The sequence below is a fragment of the Salmo salar genome, chromosome ssa13, assembly GCF_905237065.1.
Source record: "Salmo salar chromosome ssa13, Ssal_v3.1, whole genome shotgun sequence".
NCBI lineage: Eukaryota > Metazoa > Chordata > Actinopteri > Salmoniformes > Salmonidae > Salmo > Salmo salar.
In genome coordinates, this window is record NC_059454.1 from 52,383,219 (window position 1) to 52,409,145 (window position 25,927).

The following is a 25,927-nucleotide window of genomic DNA, read 5'->3' on the forward strand; positions in this document are numbered from 1 at the left end:
TTTGTGTTTGACAAAAAGTGTCTGCACAAATCACGATCAATCTGTTTTGGCTCCAAAATAAAATATAAGCTCTTGATTTCCATATTGACCTCTGACATGGTAACAACGAGGTATTAACAAGCTTAGCATTCTTTAATTACTCTAAATGCAGCTTACATGCACAGTCATGCAGGCCCCCCCACCCCCCAGTAGCGAAATGGAAAAAAATATAAAAAATAAAAATCGGCTTATTTCAACATCCATCGCCAGACACAACAGAATAACCAAGCATTATGATGACTGCAGAAGGACTGTTATGTGTGCTGTGTGGGGGGACTCAGTGGCTAATTGACTGACTAGATGCAACAGCTGCAGCACGACAATATTGATAATTAAAAAGCAAAGACCTGTGGCCTGATTTGTTCTAACGATTATTTGTCTGTGAGCCATCCTCCAGACTACAAGCAAACATTACATCATATCCCACTCATAATATCAGTCCAGTCTCCAACAAGAGGTATGTGCAGGTGTGTATGTGTCAGTATAGCTAGCCATGACAGGGTTGTAGATTGTACGAGGTGAGTGGGTCAATCATACGTGTGTGAGTGTGTGTGCATTTGTGGCGTTGATGTATTTGTTCTCACCAGCAACTGTAGTCGCTGCTCCTCTGTGTGCTCCTCCTGGTGGGAGAGGCTAGGGGTGGGGGTGGGGCAGAGGCCCAATGGGGGTGGGGTCACTCGCGGCCCTGACTCCTCCTCCTCTCTGGGAGTCTCCTCACACCTGGATGGAGCCTCATCTAACGCCACACACGGGGTCTCTGCTGCAACCTGCCAAGGGCACAAACCGGGAAGTTCACAGTTATGCCTAAAAGGCAGACTCTGCAAGATGACGTTGCATGCACAAAGTAAACACATAGTGGGTCAATTTTCGCAACTACTAAGAGCGTTGAAGCGCGAGGCTAAACTTCTCCGCTGTTTTGGTTCCGTAGTTTCCACGTTGTAGCAGTGTGAAGCGCATCTGTGCACATAATAATTAAACCTCACTTAATACAGATTAAAGAAGCTAAAGAATGGGGTAAGGCAAGGGCAAACCTTGACACCTTGAGTATTACATAAGTCAATGTAATGAACAGACCTCGATTCAAATATCTCAATTACTTTCACATACATTCAAAGAATTTTTTTGAAAAGATATGTGAATGTATTTGGAAATACACTTGCAAAGTATTTGAAAAACTCATATACACAGATTTTTTTTTTAAATACCAGATATTGAAATGTATTTGAACCCAGGTCTGGTAATGAAGCACAGTACTCAGAAGTTTCACACTGGCTCTGTAAGGCTAAAGCCAGACTAGACATAATAATACCCAGACCGACAGAGGTGCAAAGCCCATCATTCAAATCTAAGGAAACCATGACTAAACAACTTTCTTTGGCTAACGGCTTGATTGAAAAGCGTTTCAGTGAATTAGATGAGAGCATCATTCCCCCTGTGTACAGAGCTGTGTCAAACAAAGTGACTAATAGCAGAACACAAATGTGTAATATCAACCTCAAGGTTGTGTAATATCAACCTGACTCCCAGCACCAACCAATTGACAGATAGACAGGGATTATAATACAGCTATCCTCCAGCCTTTCTCCCTTCCCAGTGGCCTGACTCCTCTACACAGTCATCTAATCCACAGGGAATCCCTCCAGCCTGAACCGTGACTCACATACCAATACTAGCAGACTGGATGTAACTCTTAATTATTCTTTAGAAAGGAGAGTCCCTCCTCTCCTTTTAATTGATATTCCTTTACGATTATAATACACTGCTTAGAGTTAGGCGATTCTTAGAGTTAGGAGAAAGGGAGTACTTCTGAGCCCGTATCAACTAAGCAGAGTAGGAGTGCTGATCGAGTATCAGGTATCCCCTCATATTCATTATGAGAAGGGAAAACTGATGCTGTATCAGCACTCCTAATCTGAGACGCTTTATAAATACAGGCGCTGATGTATTAGTATTCTATTAGGATCCATATTAGCTACAGCCAAAGCTGCAGCTACTCTTCCTGGGTTCCACAAAAAATATAAAACATGACATAATACAATAGACAATTACAGCTGAAGGACAGAACTACATAAAATGACATAATACAAAACATGAATAGACAGGTACAAAACTACATAAATTAGCTGTAGAAAAATTACAATACATAGAATGAATAGACAGGTACAGAACTACATACATTTAAAATAAGAATACAAACTTTTATATTTTTATGCCTTAGCAGTCCATGCAACATGTTCTCATAATAACAGCCACACTGAAGTCATCCATTTTGCTACAGTTGCAAGTCCTGATCCTAATCTCTCAGAACCAGTTGTTCTGTAAACACTAACGAGAATCTCACAACATTAGAAACCACCCGTGTCCTTGGTTCTCCCGTTTGACATCAATACTATTCATAATAATAATAATTCATAGATGCTACTGAATGCAAGTGCAATGGAAATTACAATGGAAACACAATAATTCCTCCAGCTAAGGCTTCAACCACAGATTTCACCCTAGCAACCATGCCATTCAACTCATAAATGAACTACAGATGGAGTTCTCCCCGCTAAGGCTTCAACCACAGATTTCACCCTAGCAACCATGCCATTCAACTCATAAATGAACTACAGATGGAGTTCTCCCCGCTAAGGCTTCACTTTAATCCATCACCTCAGCAACTGTGTTGGAGTTTCCTATATCTAAAGTTTCAATTGAATCCTTCACTTTACATATGTGGACTTTTTAGAGCTCCATCAATCCACTCCGTTCAATAAATTGAACAGATTCATCATCAGATTGGGCTTCTATGAAGTCTATCACCCCCTGCTCCTAGCCATGAGCTACAGATAGAGTATCAATTTAACCCTTCAGCTTCATACGTGGACTTTTTAGAGATCCATCACTCATTCAATACACTTAAAGTCAGAAGGGCTTCACTTACGTCCTTTGCCCTGTCTAGTGCATAGATATGAACTTAACCAAACATTTGCCGTGTTACAGTCTACCGCCCATAAAGATTGAACTGAGGTATCGTGCGTGGCCTTTGGACAAATTCATAAAATGAATAAAGTCCCCTTGATATTGAGTTTCCTACGGTTCTCTTATGGAGTTGTTTCCCATTTCCATTTCCCATTCCCCTCACCACACTCACACCCAGCAGCCTCAAACCAGTCCCACAAAAAATACGAATAGATTTTTATACACATCGATTAAACTAACATCAGTAAGCTGACCAGACAATCATATCATAAGGAGCAGTATGTCCTTACTCTACTGAGGCTTTGCTTACAATTGCTTTCTCTGAGCAAGCCCTGATATCCTGATGCTAAGGGCACATCTTATCTTTAACTTGAACCCTAACACCAGATGTGCTCGGGAGGGAGATACTATAGCTATTTAGGTCTTTGAAACTTCTACTTTTAAAAATCCAGCTCTCTAAAAACAAGTCTCTCACCGTTGCCGCCTGCTATAGACCACCCTCTGCCCCCAGCTGTGCTCTGGACACCATATGTGAACTGATTGCCCCCCATCTATCTTCAGAGCTTGTGCTGCTAGGTGACCTAAACTGGGACATGCTTAACACCCCAGCCATCCTACAATCTAAGCTTGATGCCCTCAATCTCACACAAATGATCAATGAACCTACCAGGTACCACCCCAAAGCCGTAAACACGGGCACCCTCATAGATAGCATCCTAACCAACTTGCCCTCTAAATACACCTCTGCTGTTTTCAACCAAGATCTCAGCGATCACTGATGCCTGCATCCGTAATGGGTCAGCGGTCAAACGACCTCCACTCATCACTGTCAAACGCTCCCTGAAACACTTCAGCGAGCAAGCCTTTCTAATCGACCTGGCCCGGGTATCCTGGAAGGATATTGACCTCATCCCGTCAGTAGAGGATGCCTGGTTATTTTTTTTAAATGCCTTCCTCACCGTCTTAAATAAGCATGCCCCATTCAATAAATTTAGAACCAGGAACAGATATAGCCCTTGGTTCTCTCCAGACCTGACTACCCTTAACCAACACAAAAACATCCTGTGGCGTTCTGCATTAGCATCGAACAGCCCCCGTGATATGCAACTTTTCAGGGAAGTTAGAAACCAATATACACAGGCAGTTAGAAAAGCCAAGGCTAGCTTTTTCAAGCAGAAATTTGCTTCCTGCAACACAAACTCAAAAAGGTTCTGGGACACTGTAAAGTCCATGGAGAATAAGAACACCTCCTCCCAGCTGCCCACTGCAATGAAGATAGGAAACTCTGTCACCACCGATAAATCCACTATAATTGAGAATTTCAATAAGCATTTTTCTACGGCTGGCATTGCTTTCCACCTGGCTACCCCTACCGCGGTCAACAGCACTGCACCCCCCACAGCTACTCTCCCAAGCCTTCCCCATTTCTCCTTCTCCCAAATCCAGTCAGCTGATGTTCTAAAAGAGCTGCAATATCTGGACCCCGACAAATCAGCCGGGCTAGACAAAATGGACCCTTTCTTTCTAAAATGATCTGCTGAAATTGTTGCAACCCCTATTACTAGCCTGTTCAACCTCTCTTTCGTGTCATCTGAGATTCCCAAAGATTGGAAAGCAGCTGCGGTCATCCCCCCTCTTCAAAGGGGGGGACACTCTTGACCCAAACTGCTACAGACCTATATCTATTTTACCCTGCCTTTCTAAGGTCCTCGAAAGCCAAGTCAACAAACAGATTACCGACCATTTCAAATCCCACTTCTCTGCTATGCAATCTGGTTTCAGATTGGTCCTAAACGATATCGTAACAGCCATTGATAAGAAACAATATTGTGCTGCTGTATTCATTGACCTGGCCAAGGCTTTCGACTCTGTCAATCACCACATCCTCATCGGCAGACTCAATAGCCTTGGTTTCTCAAATGATTGCCTCGCCTGGTTCACCAACTACTTCTCTGATAGAGTTCAATGTGTCAAATTGGATGGCCTGTTGTCCGGGCCTCTGGCAGTTTCTATGGGGGTGCCACAGGGTTCAATTCTTGGGTCAACTCTTTTCTCTGTATACATCAATGATGTCGCTCTTGCTGCTGGTGAGTCTCTGATCAACCTCTACGCAGACGACACCATTCTGTATACTTCTGGCCCTTCTTTGAAAACTGTGTTAACAACCCTCCTGACGAGCTTCAATGCCATACAACTCTCCTTCCGTGGCCTCCAACTACTCTTAAATACAAGTAAAACTAAATGCATGCTCTTCAACCGATCGCTGCCAGCACCTGCCCGCCCGTCCAGCATCACTACTCTGGACGGTTCTGACTTAGAATATGTGGACAACGTCAAATACCTAGGTGTCTGGTTAGACTGTAAACTCTCCTTCCAGACTCACGTCAAACATCTCCAATCCAAAGTTAAATCTAGAATTGGCTTCCTATTTCGCAAAAAGTATCCTTCACTCATGCTGCCAAACATACCCTCGTAAAACTGACCATCCTACCGATCCTCGACTTCGGCGATGTCATTTACAAAATAGCCTCCAATACCCTACTCAATAAACTGGATGCAGTCTATCACAGTGCCATCCGTTTTGTCACCAAAGCCCCATATACTACCCACCACTGCGACCTGTACAATCTCGTTGGCTGGCCCTCGCTTCATACTTGTCGCCAAACCCACTGGCTTCAGGTCATCTACAAGACCCTGCTAGGTAAAGTCCCCCCTTATCTCTGCTCACTGGTCACCATAGCAGCACCCACCTGTAGCACGTGCTCCAGCAGGTATATCTCTTCGGTCACCCCCAAAGACAATTCCTCCTTTGGCCTTCCAGTTATCTGCTGCCAATGACTGGAACGAACTACAAAAATCTCTAAAACTGGAAACACTTATCTCCCTCACTAGCTTTAAGCACCAGCTGTCAGAGCAGCTCACAGATTACTGAACCTGTACATAGCCCATCTATAATTTAGCCCAAACAACTCCCTCTTCCCCTACTGTATTTATTTATTTTGCTCCTTTGCACCCCATTATTTCTATTTCTACTTTGCACTTTCTTCCACTACAAATCTACCATTCCAGTGTTTTACTTGCTACAGTGGGGGGAAAAAGTATTTGATCCCCTGCTGATTTTGTTAATGTCAGTTTGTGTTGGATTGATTTCTTACTTTAATATTTTGAATGAACCAAACGTTAATGATGAATTAATTATGAATGATGAATAAGCTAAATCATGCGTATGTAACGTGTCTGTAAGCAGTATAAGATATCTAACAGGACTGCCCCGATAGAGCTCCTGACAGGCATGTAATATGGTGCATCAAGTTTGTTGGAACCTCTCCAGTTAACTATTAATAAACAATGACTCTTTTAAGATTTACTTCGAGTGTCCCTGTGTAGAATTTCCATGACACAGATTATGGTCTATAATATCAAAGGCTGCACTGAAATCTAAGAGTACAGCTCCCACCATCTTCTTATTATCAATTTCTTTCAGCCAATCATAGAGTCGTTTGTGTCAGTGCAGTAGAAGTAGAATGCCCTTCTCTATGGGCATGCTGAAAGTCTGTTGTTAATTTGTTCATAGAGAAATAACAGCTGTGGCTGGGGGGAACTAAGTGTGGGGAAGTGGCTCTGGATCTGGATGACATTAGTGTCTTCTCCTTGTCACCCTAGCTTCAGCGGGTTAAGAGTCAGGAATCAGGTATCTAATTTTAGAGCCACACCTACTTATCTAATCCTGTAGAACTAGGCTAGTGCAGACAAGGCTATGACCGAGTAACAGGATCAAAGTAAGGACCAGCCAGCGCCATGTGAAGAGAAAACTCTCTCTGAAGTGACTGCTTATATCTCTATGAAGAGACCACTCAGTGTTGCTAGCCATTTGAGACCACATAATATACTTGTACACATGAGCACTCACACACTTACAATATAGAACACGAGCCAGGGAAAATAACTATATTATTATTATTATTATTATTATTAAGGTTACTATGAGCAAAAAAAATGATTCATGAAACATCAGGAGTGGAATAGAATACCTAAAATAGAACCGTAGAATAGAATACTGTCTGACTGTCAGTACACCAAAGCCCAGTCCATTGTTCTAGGGAAGTGAGGGAGTGAAAGCGGTCGGTCCCCTGAGCTCAGATAGGCATGTATAAGGAGGGAATTTGAGTGTTTGCCCACAATGCTGAGGTTCAGAGATCAGAGCCAAAGATTATCAGAGTTCAGGCAGTGTGGCATGCAGGTCAGATAGTATTTGAGGGGAAGAGACGATGTTGCATAATGCCTAATGTGTTGAGTGTGAGCTATGTGATATATACAGAACAAAAATATAAACGCAACATGTAAAGTGTTGCTCCCATGTTTCATTAGCTGAAATAAAACATGCCAGGAACTTTCCATATGCACAAAAAGCATATTTCTCAACATTTTTGTGTAGAAATTTGTTTACATCCTTGTTAGTAAGCATTTCTCCTTTGCCAAGATAATCCATCCACCTGACAGGTGTGTCATATCAAGAAACCTTGTATTTGGGACCAAAAAAAACACCACTCTAAAATGTGCAGTTGTGTCACACAATCCAATGCCAAAGATGTCTTAAGTTTTGAGGTAGCGTTCAATTGGCATGCTGACTGCAGGAATGTTCACCAGAGCTGTTGCCAGAGAAATGCTATTTTCTCTACCATAAGCCTAGGCTAGTGTCGTTTTAGAGAATTTGGCAATATTCCAACCGGCCTCAGGAGCGGAATAGACCGCAGACCTCATGTAACCATGCCAGGCCAAGACCTCCACATCCAGCTTCTTCACCTGTGGGATCGTCTGAGACCAGCCACCCAGACAGCTGATGAAACTGAGGAGTATTTCTGTCTGTAATAAAGCCCTTTTGTGGGGAAAAACGTATTCTGATTGGCTGGGCCTGGCTCCCCAGTGGATGGCCCTGGCTCCCCAGTGGGTGGGCCTCTGGATGCGATTTTGTCACTAATCTGTAGTAACTTGTCAGCCAACAGGCAGTGTTATGCCTTGCTGTGTTTAACCTGTATAGTGCTGTTTCTGTGTATAAACAGACAAGTCCCATGCTGATATTGAATCCAAATACTAATTGAGTGTATGTAAACTTCTGACCCACTGGGAATGTGATGAAGGAAATAAAAGCTGAAATAAATCATTCTCTCAACTATTATTCTGACATTTCACATTCTTAAAATGAAGTGGTGATCCTAACTGACCTCAGACACTGAATTCTTACAAGGATTAAATGTCAGGAATTGTGAAAAACTGAGTTTAAATGTATTCGGCTAAGGTGTATGTGACCTTCCAACTTCAACTGTAGGTAGAGGTAAAAGTGACTAGGCAATCAGGATAGATAATAAACGGAACAACAGTATCGTGTGTGAAGTGTGTGAAAGTGGGTCTATTTGCGAGTGCGTGTGTGTGGCGTCAATATACATGTGTGTTTTTTGTGCGTGTGAGCGTAGTGTGTGTGTATGTTAGTGTAGTATGTATGAGTGTAAGTGTTAGTGTAGTATGTATGAGTGTGTGGGTACAGTCTAGTGAGTGTGCATAGAGCCAGTGCAAAAGAGTCAGTGAAATAAATTATAAAGGGGGTCAATGTTAATTGTCAGGGTAGCCATTTGATTAACTGTTCAGCAGTCTTATGGCTTGGGGGTAAAAGCTTTTCATGAGCCTTTTGGTCCCAGATTTGCCGCTCCAGTAACGCTTGCCATGCGGTAGCAGAGAGAAGTCTATGGACTTAGGTGGCTGGAGTCTTTGACCATTTTTAGGGCCTTCCTCTGACACTGCCTGGTATAGAGGTCCTGGATGGCAGAGAGTTCGGCCTCAGTGATGTACTGGGCGGTACACACTACCCTCTGTAGCGCCTTGCAGTTGCCGAGCAGTTTCCATACCAAGCGGTGATGCAGCCAGTCAAGATGCTCTCAATGGTACAGCTGTAGAACCTTTTGAGGATCTGAGGGCCCATTCCAAATCTTTTCAGCCTCCTGAGGGGGAAGAGGCATTGCTGTGCCCTCTTCCCGACTGTGTTGGTGTGTTTGGGCCATGATAGGTCCTTAGTGAACGTGGACATCGAGGAACTTGAAGCTCTCAACCCGCTCCACTAAACCAATCACTCAAAATGTCAGAACATGCACATTGACATGGCATTGTTCATGGAATCGTTGTGCAACATTATGCAATGTAACTTGTTAGTCAATTATGGGTATGGCTGGCTTCTTTTCAATTACAGTAACTACTTAGTAACTACTCATCTGTAACGGCTTGCGGCAGCAGCAGGAAAGAAAAGTACTTCTGCAGGGCATGTGGCAGAAGCAATGTTATTTTTGTTGGTTTTTAGTGTAATACATTGTTTCATTTGTTCGTTTTTATCCGGATTTTGTACTTTATTTACACAGCAAGGAAAGAGAGGAGACGACAGATCAGCTAGATCCATAGGACAGAAAGTGGTGGACCTGACGGTTAGTGTGGAGTCGGCAGCACTACTACTAGACAAAACTCCCCCAGTACGTTTCAGTTGTATTTGATCATTGTTTGGTGGTAAGCAAGTGGGAAGTCTTTCCATTATGACCACACCACTCCTGAGGCTTTGCTACCCCAAAAAACACAAGCTTCAATCATAGTTCACAGCAGTGATACTAGTCTGCAGTCTATTCTGACATCACGTCCGTGCCTCGATAAAAGCCAATTAGATGAGGCTTGTGAAGTTGTAATAATAGGCTGTGAACCATGAATTCCGCCTAACTCAGTGTCCAGCCACATGAAGCCACAGGAGTGGTCCATGATTACACAACAAACACCTGGCCTTGGCAACCATCTCTGGACCACACATACACTACTTTACCTGACACAGCACAAGGCATAGCCTGAGGTTATCAAACCAGTAGTTTATTAACTATAAAACAACTGCACAAAAAGCCTAGTTCATATCTACTGAGCGGGTAAACTATACAATATGCCTACTAGCAGTAGCCTGGATCCGTGCTTCCTAAAGCATGACGTGCACTATGCCTACACACATACGACATGGACAATGCAACACAAGGCCCGGTCCATGGCTAAACGGACAGCCTATAAAACGTCACACAAGGCCTGATTCATACTTGGACTACAGCATACTAAAGCGCATCGACCTAAAGCATGGCTCATGCTTTCAATAGCACATGCCCACTACACTAGGTTTATTTAATGGATACTGAGGGACAGTAGAGCAGGTCCATGCTTACTAAGGAACACACTGTTCAACCTACACATACTATAGCTCCATTCTTACTAAAGCACCATACACATCCTATAGGTGTAGTCCATCCATACAGTAAGCCAGGTCAATGCTTACTGCAGTAGTGTCAAAAGAACCCATTCAGTCAGCCCTGGTTCAGGATGCCAGAAGAACATTGGTAACTAATAAAGCATATACTATGCATAAAACTACACATAAACTACAGACGGTCCTGTTTGTATGTCCCATAAATAAATCATCAGATCTATGCAGAAACAGTGACTTTTCTTTATTTTCCTTGATATTCACCCTGAAGTGTCCTGAGGTGAGGAATGTTTTTACTTGATTTTCAAGTCCCTCAGTCGAGCACCTGGGCTGAAGAATGTTTGGGTACACTTTCTTTACACAAAATATATGTTTAGTCTATGCATACTATGGGTAGAGTATGGAAGGCCAGGTCCATGCTACTGTACATGGACATACTGTACACACTAAATATACCATAGATTTATACTCTAGGTTAAGGTACACTAGGCCAGGTCCATGCTTACAGCAGCAGTGTCACATCCCATTCAGTCAGCAGAGCCCTGGGCCTGGATAGGGTGCAATAAGCACATTGGTGTAATCCCTGTGGAGGACTACTGAAACAGGTAACTGGATCACTTCTTTTTAAAAGCACCTTAAATGGATTGGATTGGCCTGGCTGCTGGTTTGGTTTTCTGTTTTAATACAGCTACGTATCATCATCGATGCCATACTGATATCATAATGCTGCTTTGTCCGCAATCCTGGCCAGGCGGTCACTAATTCATGGACGATATGCTGCTGGCTGCTGTCTAAATTCCCACATCTGGGATCTGAAATATCTGACTGACCGTTCCAAAACAGGTTTAAGAGAAAGGCGTCACTGTGACTCCACAAGTAGGCCTCGGCCGTGGGATTTTTAGTGAAATGCATATTGAAACGTAACAGCGATATTAGATCTGCAGAAGAAATCCACTTAGTTGGGACTCATCATGTGCAATAACAACATAGAGAACACGTAACGCTAACAGAGCAGCCAAGCTGAAGCTACAGGCAGCGGGCTATGGTAATCTTCTCCTCTGATGACATTTTCACTTGCCCGTTTCAAAGACTTATCATATCTAGATTTCTTAAACCTTAACTATATTGCACTTTGATGATTATTCTGCAAAGTGCTAGATACGTCTGATTATTTCTCCTGAAACCGTCCTGTCTAGCTTAGAGTCCTACAGTACCTAGGGGGTATACTACAAGGTTAACCACAAACAGAGTTACTGGGACATAAAGGCACCAACACACACCCTCACACACCCCCACCAAATACAACCTACCCCTCTCCAGTGATCTGTGGCAACGTCAAGGCTTTCCCCGGCCCCCAATTATCCAGAGCAGGGGCAAGGCAGGGCGAGGCGGGTGATCGGCTAGGAAAGTGTTTGGTAGGAGAGTCGGCTGGAGTCTTAACGTTACCTACCATCCAAAACCCTCTCACTGCTACCACGGCAACAGAGAGAGGATTACTGGACTGTACCATTCTGTTGTTGAAGGGGATTAGAGTGGACAGCCACACAACATGGTCCCTTTCTGTGGTGTGCGTGCATGTGTGTGTCACTCTGTGTGTATGTGTGTGTCACAAAAATGACAGATTACCAGAACCAGCATTCTCATCTAAACTGCAAAGAGCAAAGTGAATTTTGACTCTAACTTTATGTTGTCATACAATACATAGATAAATAAGATAATTAATGTCTTGAAATGCATGTCTTAAGATGTTTTTCTTTTTAAACCAAAGTTTTTTATTAATTTATATATTTACATCTTATTAAATTGAGTCTGCAACCAAAATGTGAACATTTCATGACATCTGGTTTATCCTGCCGTCACATCTGGGTGTAGTGTAGTGAGTGAGAGGAAATTAACTATTTCTAAGAACTCTTTAGTCATTAGTGTTGCAGAGAGAGCAGAGGGAGCGTGTGACTTGTGTCTCTAAATCAGGCCCAAGTTCAAGACAGGGAATCATCTCATTACGTCCCCTGGCAGTCAGGCAGATTACTGTAGTCAGCTCTATCAGCATAACCCTGAGAGTACAGCACAGCACAGCACAGCTCAGAGAGCTATTATATCTATCCATCCACCCCTCGTAATGAAAAGACATGACCCGGTCCGTGTCAGTCAGTCAGCTTCAGCCTAATCTCAAACTTGGCCCTAAACACGCTGCGTCACGTCACCGCACACTCAGCCTCGCGCTGTGCTGCCTTTTGGGAAATGCTGCAGCACTGTACTCATTCCACAGCAGCTGGATGGTTTAAACCTCAACATCTGGACGGAAGCACACTGGAAGCAAAATGTGGTGTTTGGAGATAAATAGTACTTAGATTGGCAGTTACATCTGGGTGGGTACTTCTAGGTTATACATATTGCTTGTGCTATTTTTTCCTCAACACGGGGGTCCTTTAGGGGTGCGTGCTTAGTCCCCTCCTGTACTCCCTGTTCACCCAAGACTGCGTGGCCAAGCACGACTCCAATACCATCATTAAGTTTGCTGATGACACAACGGTGGTAGGCCTGATCACCGACAACGATGAGACAGCCTATAGGGAGGTCAGAGACCTGGCAAAAGGCTCCTTAACAGCTTCTACCCCCAAACCATAAGACTGCTGAACAATTAATCAAATGGCTACCTGGACTATTTGTATTGACCCCCCCACCCCTTTGTTTTTACACTGCTGCTACTTGCTGTTTATTATCTATGCATAGTCACTTTACCCCTACCTACATTGTCACGTCCTGACCAGTAGAGGGAGTATTTGTATTGTAGTTTGGTCAGGACGTGGCAGAAGGGTATTTGTTTTATGTGGTTCGGGGTGGTGGTTTGTTTAGTAGGGTATTTGATTTATGTATTCCGGGGGTTTTTGGGCACTGTTCTATGTTAGTGTATTTCTATGTTCTGTCTAGTCTTTCGTATTTCTATGTTTTGTTAATTGGGGTTGGACTCTCAATTGGAGGCAGGTGTTTTCTAGTTGCCTCTGATTGAGAGTCCTATATATAGGTGTGTGTTTGTTGAGTACTTTGTGGGAGATTGTTCTGTGTATAGCCTTGTGCCTTACCAGCCTGTGAATAGTTGTGGTTTCTTTGTGTGCGTGTTTATTTTGGTTCTCCTTCTTGTCCATTAAATAAAAAGAAGATGAGTGCACATAACCCCACTGCGTATTGGTCCACTTTCTCCGACAATGACTTCTCTATATCTTCAGACGAAGAAGAGTGTTACATACATGAACAAATTACCTCGACAAACCTGTACCCTCACACATTGACTCAGTACCGTTACCCCCTGTATATAGCACCATTATTGTTATTTTATTGTGGTCCTTTTTTATTTATTTTAATATTTAGTAAACATTTTCTTTACTCTATTTTCTTAACTTCATTGTTTGTTAAGGGCTTATAAGTAAACATTTCACGGTAAGGTCTACACCTGTGGTATTCGGCGCATGTGACAAATACAATTTGATTTGTACAAATGTTTTTATAAGATCCTAATGACTAATATAAGGTGGGAATATACCATTTTAAATATTTCTAATAATTTTATAATTTGCTTTAGCCTGCTTGAAGTGCCAGCAGAGATATTAGAAAAGGAGGAGTTAACCTGTTAGGGCTAGGGGGCAGTATTTACACTGCCGGATAAAAAACGTACCCGATTTAATCTGGTTACCACTCCTACCCAGTAACTAGAATATGCATATACTTATTACATATGGATAGAAAACACCCTAAAGTTTCTAAAACTGTTTGAATGGTGTCTGTGAGTATAACAGAACTCATTTGGCAGGCAAAAAACTGAGAAGGTTTCATGCAGGAAGTGGCCTGTCTGACAAGGTGTCGTTCTTCTTGTCTCTGTTTATTGAAGAGTGAGGATCTTAGCTGTCCCGTGACACTTCCTACGGCTGCCATAGGGTCTCAGAAGGCGGTAAAAAGCAGAATCGTGGCTTTGCAGGCTCTGGCTGAAAAAAAGTAGCGCGTTTGGGTAGTGGCTGGTTACAGTACTGTGAGACTCAGGCTCGTGCCCGCGTCGACCGAAAGCTTTGTTGACTTTCCTCTGTTTAGCTAAATGGACATTCCCGGTCGGAATATTATCGCTTTTTTACGAGAAAAATGGCATAAAAATGGATTTTAAACAGCGGTTGACATGCTTCGAAGTACGGTAATGGAATATTTAGATTTTTTTTGTCACGAATTGCGCCATGCGCGCGACCCTGATTTACCATTTCAGATAGTGTCTGGGACGCACGAACAAAACGCCGCTATTCGGATATAACAATGGATTATTTTGGACCAAACCAACATTTGTTATTGAAGTAGCAGTCCTGGGAGTGCATTCTGACGAAGACAACAAAAGGTAATCAAACTTTTATAATAGTAAATCTGATATTGGTGAGTGCTAAACTTGCCGGGTGTCTAAATAGCTAGCCCGTGATGCCTGGGCTATGTACTTAGAATATTGCAAAATGTGCTTTCACCAAAAAGCTATTTTAAAATCGGACATATCGAGTGCATAGAGGAGTTCTGTATCTATAATTCTTAAAATAATTGTTATGCTTTTTGTGAACGTTTATCGTGAGTAATTTAGTAAATTGTTAGCGAATTCCCCGGAAGTTTGCGGGGGTATGCTAGTTCTGAACGTCACATGCTAATGTAAAAAGCGGGTTTTTGATATAAATATGAACTTGATTGAACAAAACATGCATGTATTGTATAACATAATGTCCTAGGATTGTCATCTGATGAAGATCATCAAAGGTTAGTGCTGCATTTAGCTGTCTTCTGGGTTTTTGTGACATTATATGCTAGCTTGAAAAATGGGTGTCTGATTATTTCTGGCTTGGTACTCTGCTGACATAATCTAATGTTTTGCTTTCGTTGTAAAGCCTTTTTGAAATCGGACAGTGTGGTTAGATTAACGAGAGTCTTGTCTTTAAATAGCTGTAAAATAGTCATATGTTTGAGAAATTGAAGTAATAGCATTTCAAAGGTTTTGAAAATCGCGCCACAGGATTCAACTGGCTGTTACATAGGTGGGACGAATTCGTCCCGCCTAGCCCAGAGAGGATAAGAATCCCAGTGGGAAATTAACGGACAAAAGTATTACGCTGTGCCCAGCAGACTGTCCACCAGTCGCCTTTGCGTTGTCATGCTGCGTCACGCGGTTGATGAGCTAATCGTCACGCAATCCCTTCTAAAAGTCAGGGTGAGTCGAGAAGTCGGCATATTTTCCTCAAAAGTACGTAATGTCACGACTTTAAAGCTATACGATAATACAGAGAACATGTTAATTACCTCAAATCCTGGAAAAGATTTGTAATGTTGAGCTTCTTGTTCAATTTGTGCTCATGTTTTGATTTTGTGCTAGCGCCCAATTGACTCCCATTGATGCCTTGAAGGAGAGATCTCATTGTCAGAGTGTACCCAAAATGCACTGCGTGGGCCATTGACAACGTACGGGTAAAGTACACAATGGGCATTAACATGATACCAATGGAGTTTCCCATCTCCTCAAAAGTATCTCTGGTGCCAGGTGGGTATGGTTTGTACATTTAAGAGTTTTCTATTGGTTACATCGCAACAGGCAAGCTCAATCAGGTACAGCTAAAGCATTCAAAATAATTTTTAAATGTTTTTGAACCCAGGTCCATTGCTTTGAGTTCTCTTTCTAACAGGGCAAAAGGTCTTCCGTTCCTATACCGCTCTGATGTAGTGCTCTTTACCATCAACAGGGGGCAGTGTTGGGGCCATGCACGAATGACTGTTAGTCGCTTTAGATAAAAGCGTCTGCTAAATGGTATTTATTATATTATTAAATAGTTCCAGTCCTTACATTCTCTTTCCTCTTCTCCTCAGGTGTGCAGGGCCTGTCGTGGCCGTTGTGCTCCCTGCAGGAGGTTCCTTTAGAGAAGGTCTCCTTAGAGGTGACTCTGGAGGAGGAGACTGACAGTTGCCTCTGGAGCCTCAGCACCTCCTTCTGGGACTCCCTCAGCAGCCTCTCAAACTCCACCACGCCCGACGGGACAGGGCAGCCCTGCAACACACACACACATATGTCAAAGATATGTGAAACAATTCCTTGTAACGCTTGAGGACTTTTCCGCTCAGGCTGGGAAAACAATGTCTCTCTCCCTCTTGTCTTAGTCACATTATTATAAAGTGATGCATCAGGCTCTGGTGGGGTTAAACACCGGTGAACATACTGACACTCCCATCATCATCCTCAGTATTATCATCACAAGGGGCACACTTAGTGACTTCGAGGCCCCAGGCAGCGGCCAGTCTGAGCACCCCCACACACATTTTGTATGGGTTTTAGAGTAACGATATGTAATTTAACTGTAAAAATGTATTACCTTTTAATGTGCCATGAACACAACCATTCATGATGTTTTCATCTGAATGACACACAAATCACTACAAAAAGTAGGTTACCTTCGCACGTTCATCCAAAATAATTCCAGCATCCTAACAGTGCAATGTGCACCTGCCAACTTTCTTTCAATTCGTAAGTGGCCGAAACTATCTCACCGGAGAAAGCATCCATGCGAGGGAAACAGCGCCCCTCTGTCTTACTATATGTAGCCCATATATCTGATACTGTCTGGCCAAAAAGAATATGACATGCCATACTCTTTTTGCCAGACAGCATGAGATACATGGGCTAAACATACATCTCCTCTGCTTCGACAAGATGGCAGTATTATCAGCAGCGCCTGTCTTTTTACTAAAGAACTGTTAACTTAGGTAAAGGTTAACTTCAGTTAAAATAAAAATGTATTTTCTCTGCCCCACTCTGAAAGTGCCTCATTGCTGTAGCTTAATTTCAATGAAAGTCACATTTGCAATCATATTGCGTGAAACAATGCACGTGGAATAGTCCATTATTATTAACCAGTCTGTGGGTGATTAATGACACTTGTTTCTACTATTATGAGAAAAAACTGGATTATTTTAACATTGATATGAAAAATATGTATGGAAATAAATTATTGATCTATGATGAATTATTACTTGGCTGTATGGATTCATTCACTTTTTTTGAGGCCTTTTCTGTCAACAATGTGGCCTTACTAACCTGGGCACAGTGGCCAGGCAAAAAAAAACTCCCAGCAGCCCACTATAGCGGGTTGTTTGTCGGGGGGGTGGGGGGTTGGGGGGCCTCGAGTGGAGCATGGGGGGACCTCAAGTGGAGACGCCATGAGAGATATTTAAAATACTATTCAAAGAGATAAGGTTTCAGATGTTTTAGAAAGATGGGCAGGGGCTCCGCTTTCCTGACTTTAGGGGGAAGCTTGTTCCACCATTGGGGTGCCAGTACAGAGAAGAGCTTTGACTGGGCTAGCATGAAATAGCATGAAAACAAAACAATAATCTGACTCCCTATGTTCCAAGCGCAAACCAATAATTCCTTCTATGGCTTTATCGATAATTTCAATTTTATATGCTTTCATTATATCAGACTTTACACATATTCCCACTCCCCCAGAATCATGTGAGTGTTTCTGCTGTGACCATACCATACATATCCTTCAATATCAACAGTTTCGTGCCGACGCAAATGCTTTTCATTTATTGAGATAATGTCTGGGTTTAAGGATTTTAGTACCATTATTCGTAATGTGTTGTTCAATGTAGTCCATCCGTTAACATTCCAATGTGCTATTGAAATTGAATCTTGTCGGGGATGGGAAGCCCCTCAGTATGTAGTAGGTCTGTCCACCCCCATGTCCTTGTCCGTGTTGTCCCTCTGGTTGTTCTCGTTTCATGACCCGTCCGCTTCCCATGACAAAACAATCCTTTCCTCCTGGTATTTCTCTCAGCAGTGTCTTGAAGTTCAGTTCTATAAGGCGATCGTGCGGGACTTGGCTGATCGAAGGAAGACTTTATTATAATCAGGATGGTCTCGCAGCTTTTGTTTTTTCCGTAACAGAGCCACTTTCTCCTTTACGGACCGACACTCCAACTTCACAACCCCGGGATCTTTCCCTCTCAACTGCAATCACCTCTGTTTCGAAGCCTAGGCCTACCGATATCAACTGGTTCACTTTGGAGATTAGGTCCTCGTTTTCATCAGCTGGCAGACATGCCACTATGATTGACATGTCTGGGTCGAACTTTGTTTTGGCAGCGCCTATTCTCCCAGATTCTAGGTATTCTACACGGGACTCCAGACGTCCAACTTCAAGAGCTATGTGGTCTTGTAGCTGCTTGTTGTTATTCTCCAGTTGAGTCAGCAAAGCTGTATGATTATCCTAAATGGCTTTCTGCAAAGATGCACGTAAGCTGTCAACTTTACTACTCATCAATTTTTCAATACTCAGCTTCATTTCTTATCTTTTTTTCCATTTCATCTCTGTCATGAGATTAGCAATGCTATTGGCACTTTCTTTCTTTGATAAATTCGGCTCCATGCTTTTCTCACCACTGTGTAGATTTCTACCGGTGTCCATATGGTTCTGTTATTGCTGCTCAAGGTAACGTTAGATAGCCAACTAATGTAATGTTATAGCTAGGCTAGCCAGATTACTCGCCAAACAATCCCTGACAATTCTGTCTATTGACTGTATTTCACCCTCACGGGATTCAAACTTCAGCTGCTTCCATTTACGATGCGATCGCTATGTTTTAAACTTTGAAAACTTTTAAATTAAAAACATTGGAAATAGTTTGGTCCCATAGAGAAGCAGCTGCGTTTTTCACCGTGTGCACTGGAAGTCCAGATATGTTGCAGGGGTTTGATGGCACAAGCGGGGAGCCCAGCCAAAAGAGAGTTGCAGTAGTCTAGACGGGAGATGACAAGTGCCTGGATTAGGACATATACCACTTCCTTTGTGAGGAAAGGTCATACTCTACGGATATTGTAGATGTGAGGCCTGAAGCAATTGCCTCTTCTGTCTAATGGTAAGTCCGCCACTGATCATCACCATCAACTCAGTCCACAGCTCATCCTGGGATTCCCTCAGTAGTAGTACTCCCAGCAGATATTCAGACCAAGAAAATGAGCTCTTAGTCACAGATGGGCATAGAGAGGAGTAATTTAAATCAGGTCATGAGGAGAGGGTGGTCTCTCTATCTACACATCTGTATCAGTACAGCTCAGTCACTAGTTCAGGCTTAGAGGGTTATCAAGAGCAGTGACCAACCAGACCAGCAGAGGGCAAACCTGAGGCATTTTAGTCCTTTGATGAGATTAGTGAATAGGACTGACTACAATGGATGATACAGAGAGCCTTTAGTGGGCAGACTGCTAGTGTTAGATAATAGGTTATTACTGAAATGTTCAGTGTGTCATGAGATTAGCATCAGCAAGCCAAGGTGATTTTTACATCAGTGATTCTGCACAGTCAGACTGCAAAGTAGTCGATCTCAAACACAAACATTAGATTGGTATTGAAAGAGTGTTCTGCACCTGAATTGGGTATAGAAGTACAGATACTAGAATGGGTATTCTGATTCTATTTCTATGGTGTGGAGTACCTTGGCTGTGCCCAGACGGGTCTCCAGCTGCCTACACTCCTGCTGCAGGGCGGCAATCTCCTTGTCCTTGTAGAGCAATGTATCTGCATGCTGTGCCAGGTCACGGGCTCTCTGACGGGCAAACGCCCTCTTGTACTGCTCCACCGCCCCTGGCCGCACCGGAGCTGGGGCGTTCACCTGGACAGAGGGGAGGGGTTAGAGGTTAAGGGTCAACACAAAGCAGATGGAAAATGGAATTGTAAGAAGGACTTTTCATCACAAACGTATACTTATACCCCTTGACCCTCTCAGAAAGGATTGTTTTTCAGCTGTCTATTTGCTCATATTTGCAAGTCGTTCAAGGTTCCAACTCTCACTCACAAAACAATCTTAATCACAATAAGAAAATCGTCCACATTCTGTCTGTGTGAGCAGCAGTTAAGCGAGCCAAGCCTAACTGGCATTTCAAAGTGTTTTAAATATCAAAGACAGTCTATAAATAATATTATATATAAATCAGCCCTGTCCAATTGTTATGAATGTCACACCCTGATCTGTTTCACCTGTCCTTGTGATTGTCTCCACCCCCTCCAGGTGTCGCTTATCTTCCCTGGTGTATTTATCCCTGTGTTCCCTGTCTCTCTGTGTCTTGTATGTTCAAGTCATCCAGCGTGTTTTCCCGTACTCCTGCTTCTATTCTCTTTTTGCTAGTCCTCCCGGTTTTGACCCTTGCCTGTTTTCTGGACTCCGTACCCGCCTGCCTGACAATTCTGCATGCCCTGACCTCGAGCCCGCCTGCCACTCTGTACCTCCTGGACTCTGAACTGGTTTTGACCTTTTGCATGTCCATGACCATTCTCTTGCCTACCCCTTTTGGAATGATTTAATAAATATCAAAGACTCAAACCATCTGCCTCCCGTGTCTGCATCTGGGTCTCGCCTTGTGCCCTTATAATGAAGTCAAATATAATAGCTGAAGAACTAGCTTTGGCATTCTTAAAGGTCCCTCTCATTTTTCATTGATTGAGGCTTTATTTGTATTGTTTTTGCTGTCTATGGGAAAGGGGAAAGAGGGGGAGAAGAAAAGGGAGAGGGAGAGAGAGGGAGGGTGAGAGGGATAGAGAGGGATAGAGAAAGGGTCTTTCTCTCTCAGGCTGGTGAACAGGTGCTGTGTGTAATACTGAGGTAGCCAATGGGCTGCGGGCCTGGTGGCCTGTGTACAAACAGGTGGTTGTACAGGTGGCACACTGGACTAATGTGGCTGATTAGCCCAAATGTGGTAGAGGGGGATGGGGGAGTTAATCGTCTGGGCAGGGGGAATCTCTTCCTCTGAATACTATAGTCCCTGTTTTCTTTGGTTCTGAGTGAATATTCATACAGTCCAGACAAAGTATACAAGACAGCTGTGTAGTTTTACAAGTGCAGAATGGTACAAATCTTAGCTTTCATCACACAGGAATGACCTGGGGCCGGTTTCCCAAAAGCATCTTAAGGCTAAGTTAATCGTTCAAACTTTTGTTGGAGCATCGTTAAATCTCTGATCTGTTTCCAAAAACCATCATTGTTAACGTTGCACTTGAAAACCCTCGTGATCTAACGCCTGCCTCAGACCACACAATTCTTCAAGCTCTGTCAAGTGGTTGTTGATCATTGCTTTTCATGTCTTGCCATAGCTTTTCAAGCAGATTTAAGTCCAAACTGTAACTAGGCCACTCAGGAACATTTAATGTCATCTTGGTAAGACACTCCGGAGTATACTTGGCCTTGTGTTTTAGATTATTGTCCTGCTGAAAGGTGAATTGGTCTCGCAGTGTCTGTTGGAAAGAACCAGGATTTTGCCTGTGCTTAGTTTTACTCTATTTATTTTTATGCTTAAAAAACTCCCTAGTCCTTGCCGATGACAAGCATACCCATAACATGATTAACATGACTACCATGTTTGAAAATATTAAGAGTGGTACTCAGTGATGTGTTGTGTTTGCCGAAACATAGAGCTTTGTATTCAGGACAAAAAGTTAATTTCTTTGCCACATGTCTTATTGCAAACAGGATGCATGTTTTGGAATATGCTTTATTGTGTACAGGCTTCCTTCTTTTCACTTTGTCATTTATGTTAGTATTATTACAATGTTGTTGATCCATCCTCAGTTTTCTCCTATCACAGCCAATAAACTCAAACTGTTTTAAAGTCACCATTGGCCTCATGGTGAAATCCGTGAGTGGTTTCATTCCTCTGCGGCAAATAAGATAGGAAGGACACCTGTATCTTTGTTGTGACTAGGTGTATTGATACACCATGCAAAGTTTAATATACTGCTCAAAAAAATAAAGGGAACACTTAAACAACACATCCTAGATCTGAATGAAAGAAATAATCTTATTAAATACTTTTTTCTTTACATAGTTGAATGTGCTGACAACAAAATCACACAAAAATAATCAATGGAAATCCAATTTATCAACCCATGGAGGTCTGGATTTGGAGTCACACTCAAAATTAAAGTGGAAAACCACACTACAGGCTGATCCAACTTTGATGTAATGTCCTTAAAACAAGTCAAAATGAGGCTCAGTAGTGTGTGTGGCCTCCACGTGCCTGTATGACCTCCCTACAACGCCTGGGCATGCTCCTGATGAGGTGGCGGATGGTCTTCTGAGGGATCTCCTCCCAGACCTGGACTAAAGCATCTGCCAACTCCTGGACAGTCTGTGGTGCAACGTGGCGTTGGTGGATGGAACGAGACATGATGTCCTGGCGCTGACGGAAACATGGATTACCACAGATAACACTGCTACTCCTACTGCTCTCTCTTCGTCTGCCCACGTGTTCTCGCATACCCCTAGAGCATCGAGCCAGCGGGGTGGTGGCACTGGAATCCTCATCTCTCCCAAGTGGACATTCTCTCTTTCTTCCCTGACCCATCTGTCTATCTCCTCATTTGAATTCCATGCTGTCACAGTTACCAGCCCTTTCAAGCTTAACATCCTTATCATTTATCGCCCTCCAGGTTCCCTTGGAGAGTTCATCAATGAGCTTGACGCCTTGATAAGTTCCTTTCCTGAAGATGGCTCACCTCTCACAGTTCTGGGTGACTTTAACCTCCCCACGTCTACCTTTGACTCATTCCTCTCTGCCTCCTTCTTTCCACTCCTCTCCTCTTTTGACCTCACCCTCTCACCTTCCCCCCCTACTCACAAGGCAGGCAATATGCTTGACCTCATCTTTACTAGATGCTGTTCTTCCACTAATCTCATTGCAACTCCCCTCCAAATCTCCGACCACTACCTTGTATCCTTTTCCCTCTTGCTCTCATCCAACACTTCTCACTCTGCCCCTACTCGGATGGTATTGCGCCGTCCCAACCTTCGCTCTCTCTCTCCCGCTACTCTCTCCTCTTCCATCCTATCATCTCTTCCCTCTGCTCAAACCTTCTCCAACCTATCTCCTGATTCTGCCTCCTCAACCCTCCTCTCCTCCCTCTCTGCATCCTTTGATTTCCTCTGTCCCCTATCCTCCAGGCCGGCTCGGTCCTCCCCTCCTGCTCCGTGGCTCGACGACTCACTACGAGCTCACAGAACAGGGCTCCGGGCAGCCGAGCGGAAATGGAGGAAAACTCGCCTCCCTGCGGACCTGGCATCCTTTCACTCCCTCCTCTCTACATTCTCCTCTTCCGTCTCTGCTGCTAAAGCCACTTTCTACCACTCTAAATTCCAAGCATCTGCCTCTAACCCTAGGAAGCTCTTTGCTACCTTCTCCTCCCTCCTGAATCCTCCTCCCCCCCCCCTCCTCCCTCTCTGCGGATGACTTCGTCAACCATTTTGAAAAGAAGGTTGACGATATCCGATCCTCGTTTGCTAAGTCAAACGACACCGCTGGTCCTGCTCACACTGCCATACCCTGTGCTTTGACCTCTTTCTCCCCTCTCTCTCCAGATGAAATCTCGCGTCTTGTGACGGCCGGCCGCCCAACAACCTGCCCACTTGACCCTATCCCCTCCTCTCTTCTCCAGACCATTTCTGTAGACCTTCTCCCCTACCTCACCTCGCTCATCAACTCATCCTTGACCGCTGGCTACGTCCCTTCCGTCTTCAAGAGAGCGAGAGTTGCACCCCTTCTGAAAAAACCTACACTCGATCCCTCCGATGTCAACAACTACAGACCAGTATCCCTTCTTTCTTTTCTCTCCAAAACTCTTGAACGTGCCGTCCTTGGCCAGCTCTCCTGCTATCTCTCTCAGAATGACCTTCTTGATCCTAATCAGTCAGGTTTCAAGACTGGGCATTCAACTGAGACTGCTCTTCTCTGTGTCACGGAGGCTCTCCGCACTGCTAAAGCTAACTCTCTCTCGTCTGCTCTCATCCTTCTAGACCTATCTGCTGCCTTTGATACTGTGAACCATCAGATCCTCCTCTCCACCCTCTCCGGGTTGGGCATCTCCGGCGCGGCCCACGCTTGGATTGCGTCCTACCTGACAGGTCGCTCCTACCAGGTGGCGTGGCGAGAATCTGTCTCCGCACCATGCGCTCTCATCACTGGTGTCCCCCAGGGCTCTGTTCTAGACCCTCTCCTATTCTCGCTATACACCAAGTCACTTGGCTCTGTCATATCCTCACATGGTCTCTCCTATCATTGCTATGCAGACGACACACAATTAATCTTCTCCTTTCCCCCTTCTGATAACCAGGCGGCGAATCGCATCTCTGCATGTCTGTCAGACATATCAGTGTGGATGACGGATCACCACCTCAAGCTGAACCTCGGCAAGACGGAGCTGCTCTTCCTCCCGGGGAAGGACTGCCCGTTCCATGATCTCGCCATCACGGTTGACAACTCCCTTGTGTCCTCCTCCCAGAGTGCTAAGAACCTTGGCGTGATCCTGGACAACACCCTGTCGTTCTCCACTAACATCAAGGCGGTGACCCGATCCTGTAGGTTCATGCTCTACAACATTCGCAGAGTACGACCCTGCCTCACACAGGAAGCGGCGCAGGTCCTAATCCAGGCACTTGTCATCTCCCGTCTGGATTACTGCAACTCGCTGTTGGCTGGGCTCCCTGCCTGTGCCATTAAACCCCTACAACTCATCCAGAACGCCGCAGCCCGTCTGGTGTTCAACCTTCCCAAGTTCTCTCACGTCACCCCGCTCCTCCGCTCTCTCCACTGGCTTCCAGTTGAAGCTCGCATCCGCTACAAGACCATGGTGATTGCCTACGGAGCTGTGAAGGGAACGGCACCTCCATACCTTCAGGCTCTGATCAGGCCCTACACCCAAACAAGGGCACTGCGTTCATCCACCACTGGCCTGCTGGCCCCCCTACCTCTGAGGAAGCACAGTTCCCGCTCAGCCCAGTCAAAACTGTTCGCTGCTCTGGCACCCCAATGGTGGAACAAGCTCCCTCACGACGCCAGGACAGCGGAGTCAATCACCACCTTCCGGAGACACCTGAAACCCCACCTCTTTAAGGAATACCTAGGATAGGATAAAGTAATCCTTCTAACTACCCCCCCCCCTTAAAAGATTTAGATGCACTATTGTAAAGTGGATGTTCCACTGGATATCATAAGGTGAATGCACCAATTTGTAAGTCGCTCTGGATAAGAGCGTCTGCTAAATGACTTAAATGTAATGTAAATGTAATGTCCCAGGATGTGCTCAATTGGATTCAGGTCTGGGGAACGGGCGGGCCAGTCCATAGCATCAATGCCTTCCTCTTGCAGGAACTGCTGACACACTCCAGCCACATGAGGTCTAGCATTGTCTTGCATTAGGAGGAACCCGGGGCCAACCGCACCAGAATATGGTCTCACAAGGGGTCTGAGGATCTCATCTTGGTACCTAATGGCAGTCAGGCTACCTCTGGCGAGCACATGGAGGGCTGTGCGGCCCCCAAAGAAATGCCACCCCACACCATGACTGACCCACCGCCAAACCGGTCATGCTGGAGGATGTTGCAGGCAGCAGAACGTTCTCCACGGCGTCTCCATACTCTGTCACGTCTTTCACGTGCTCAGTGTGAACCTGCTTTCATCTGTGAAGAGCATAGGGCGCCAGTGGCGAATTTGCCAATCTTGGTGTTCTCTGGCAAATGCCAAACGTCCTGCACAGTGTTGGGCTGTAAGCACAACCCCCACCTGTGGACGTCGGGCCCTCATACCACCCTCATGGAGTCTGTTTC

The 25,927-nt window shown here is 44.3% G+C and overlaps 1 protein-coding gene across 9 annotated transcripts in view; it reads right to left on the minus strand.

The window, feature by feature from the left end:
* The window catches only part of LOC106567401 (peripheral-type benzodiazepine receptor-associated protein 1), a 196,607-nt gene that overhangs the window by 56,631 nt on the left and 114,049 nt on the right, over window positions 1-25,927 (minus strand). For all 9 annotated transcript variants that reach the window (XM_014136586.2, XM_014136590.2, XM_014136588.2 and 6 more), the window contains 3 exons: window positions 19,772-19,948; window positions 16,125-16,325; window positions 624-806 (listed from right to left, as the gene is read on the minus strand). In XM_014136586.2, the coding sequence (XP_013992061.2) occupies window positions 624-806; window positions 16,125-16,325; window positions 19,772-19,948 (561 nt within the window). The remainder of the gene's footprint in view (window positions 1-623; window positions 807-16,124; window positions 16,326-19,771; window positions 19,949-25,927) is intronic.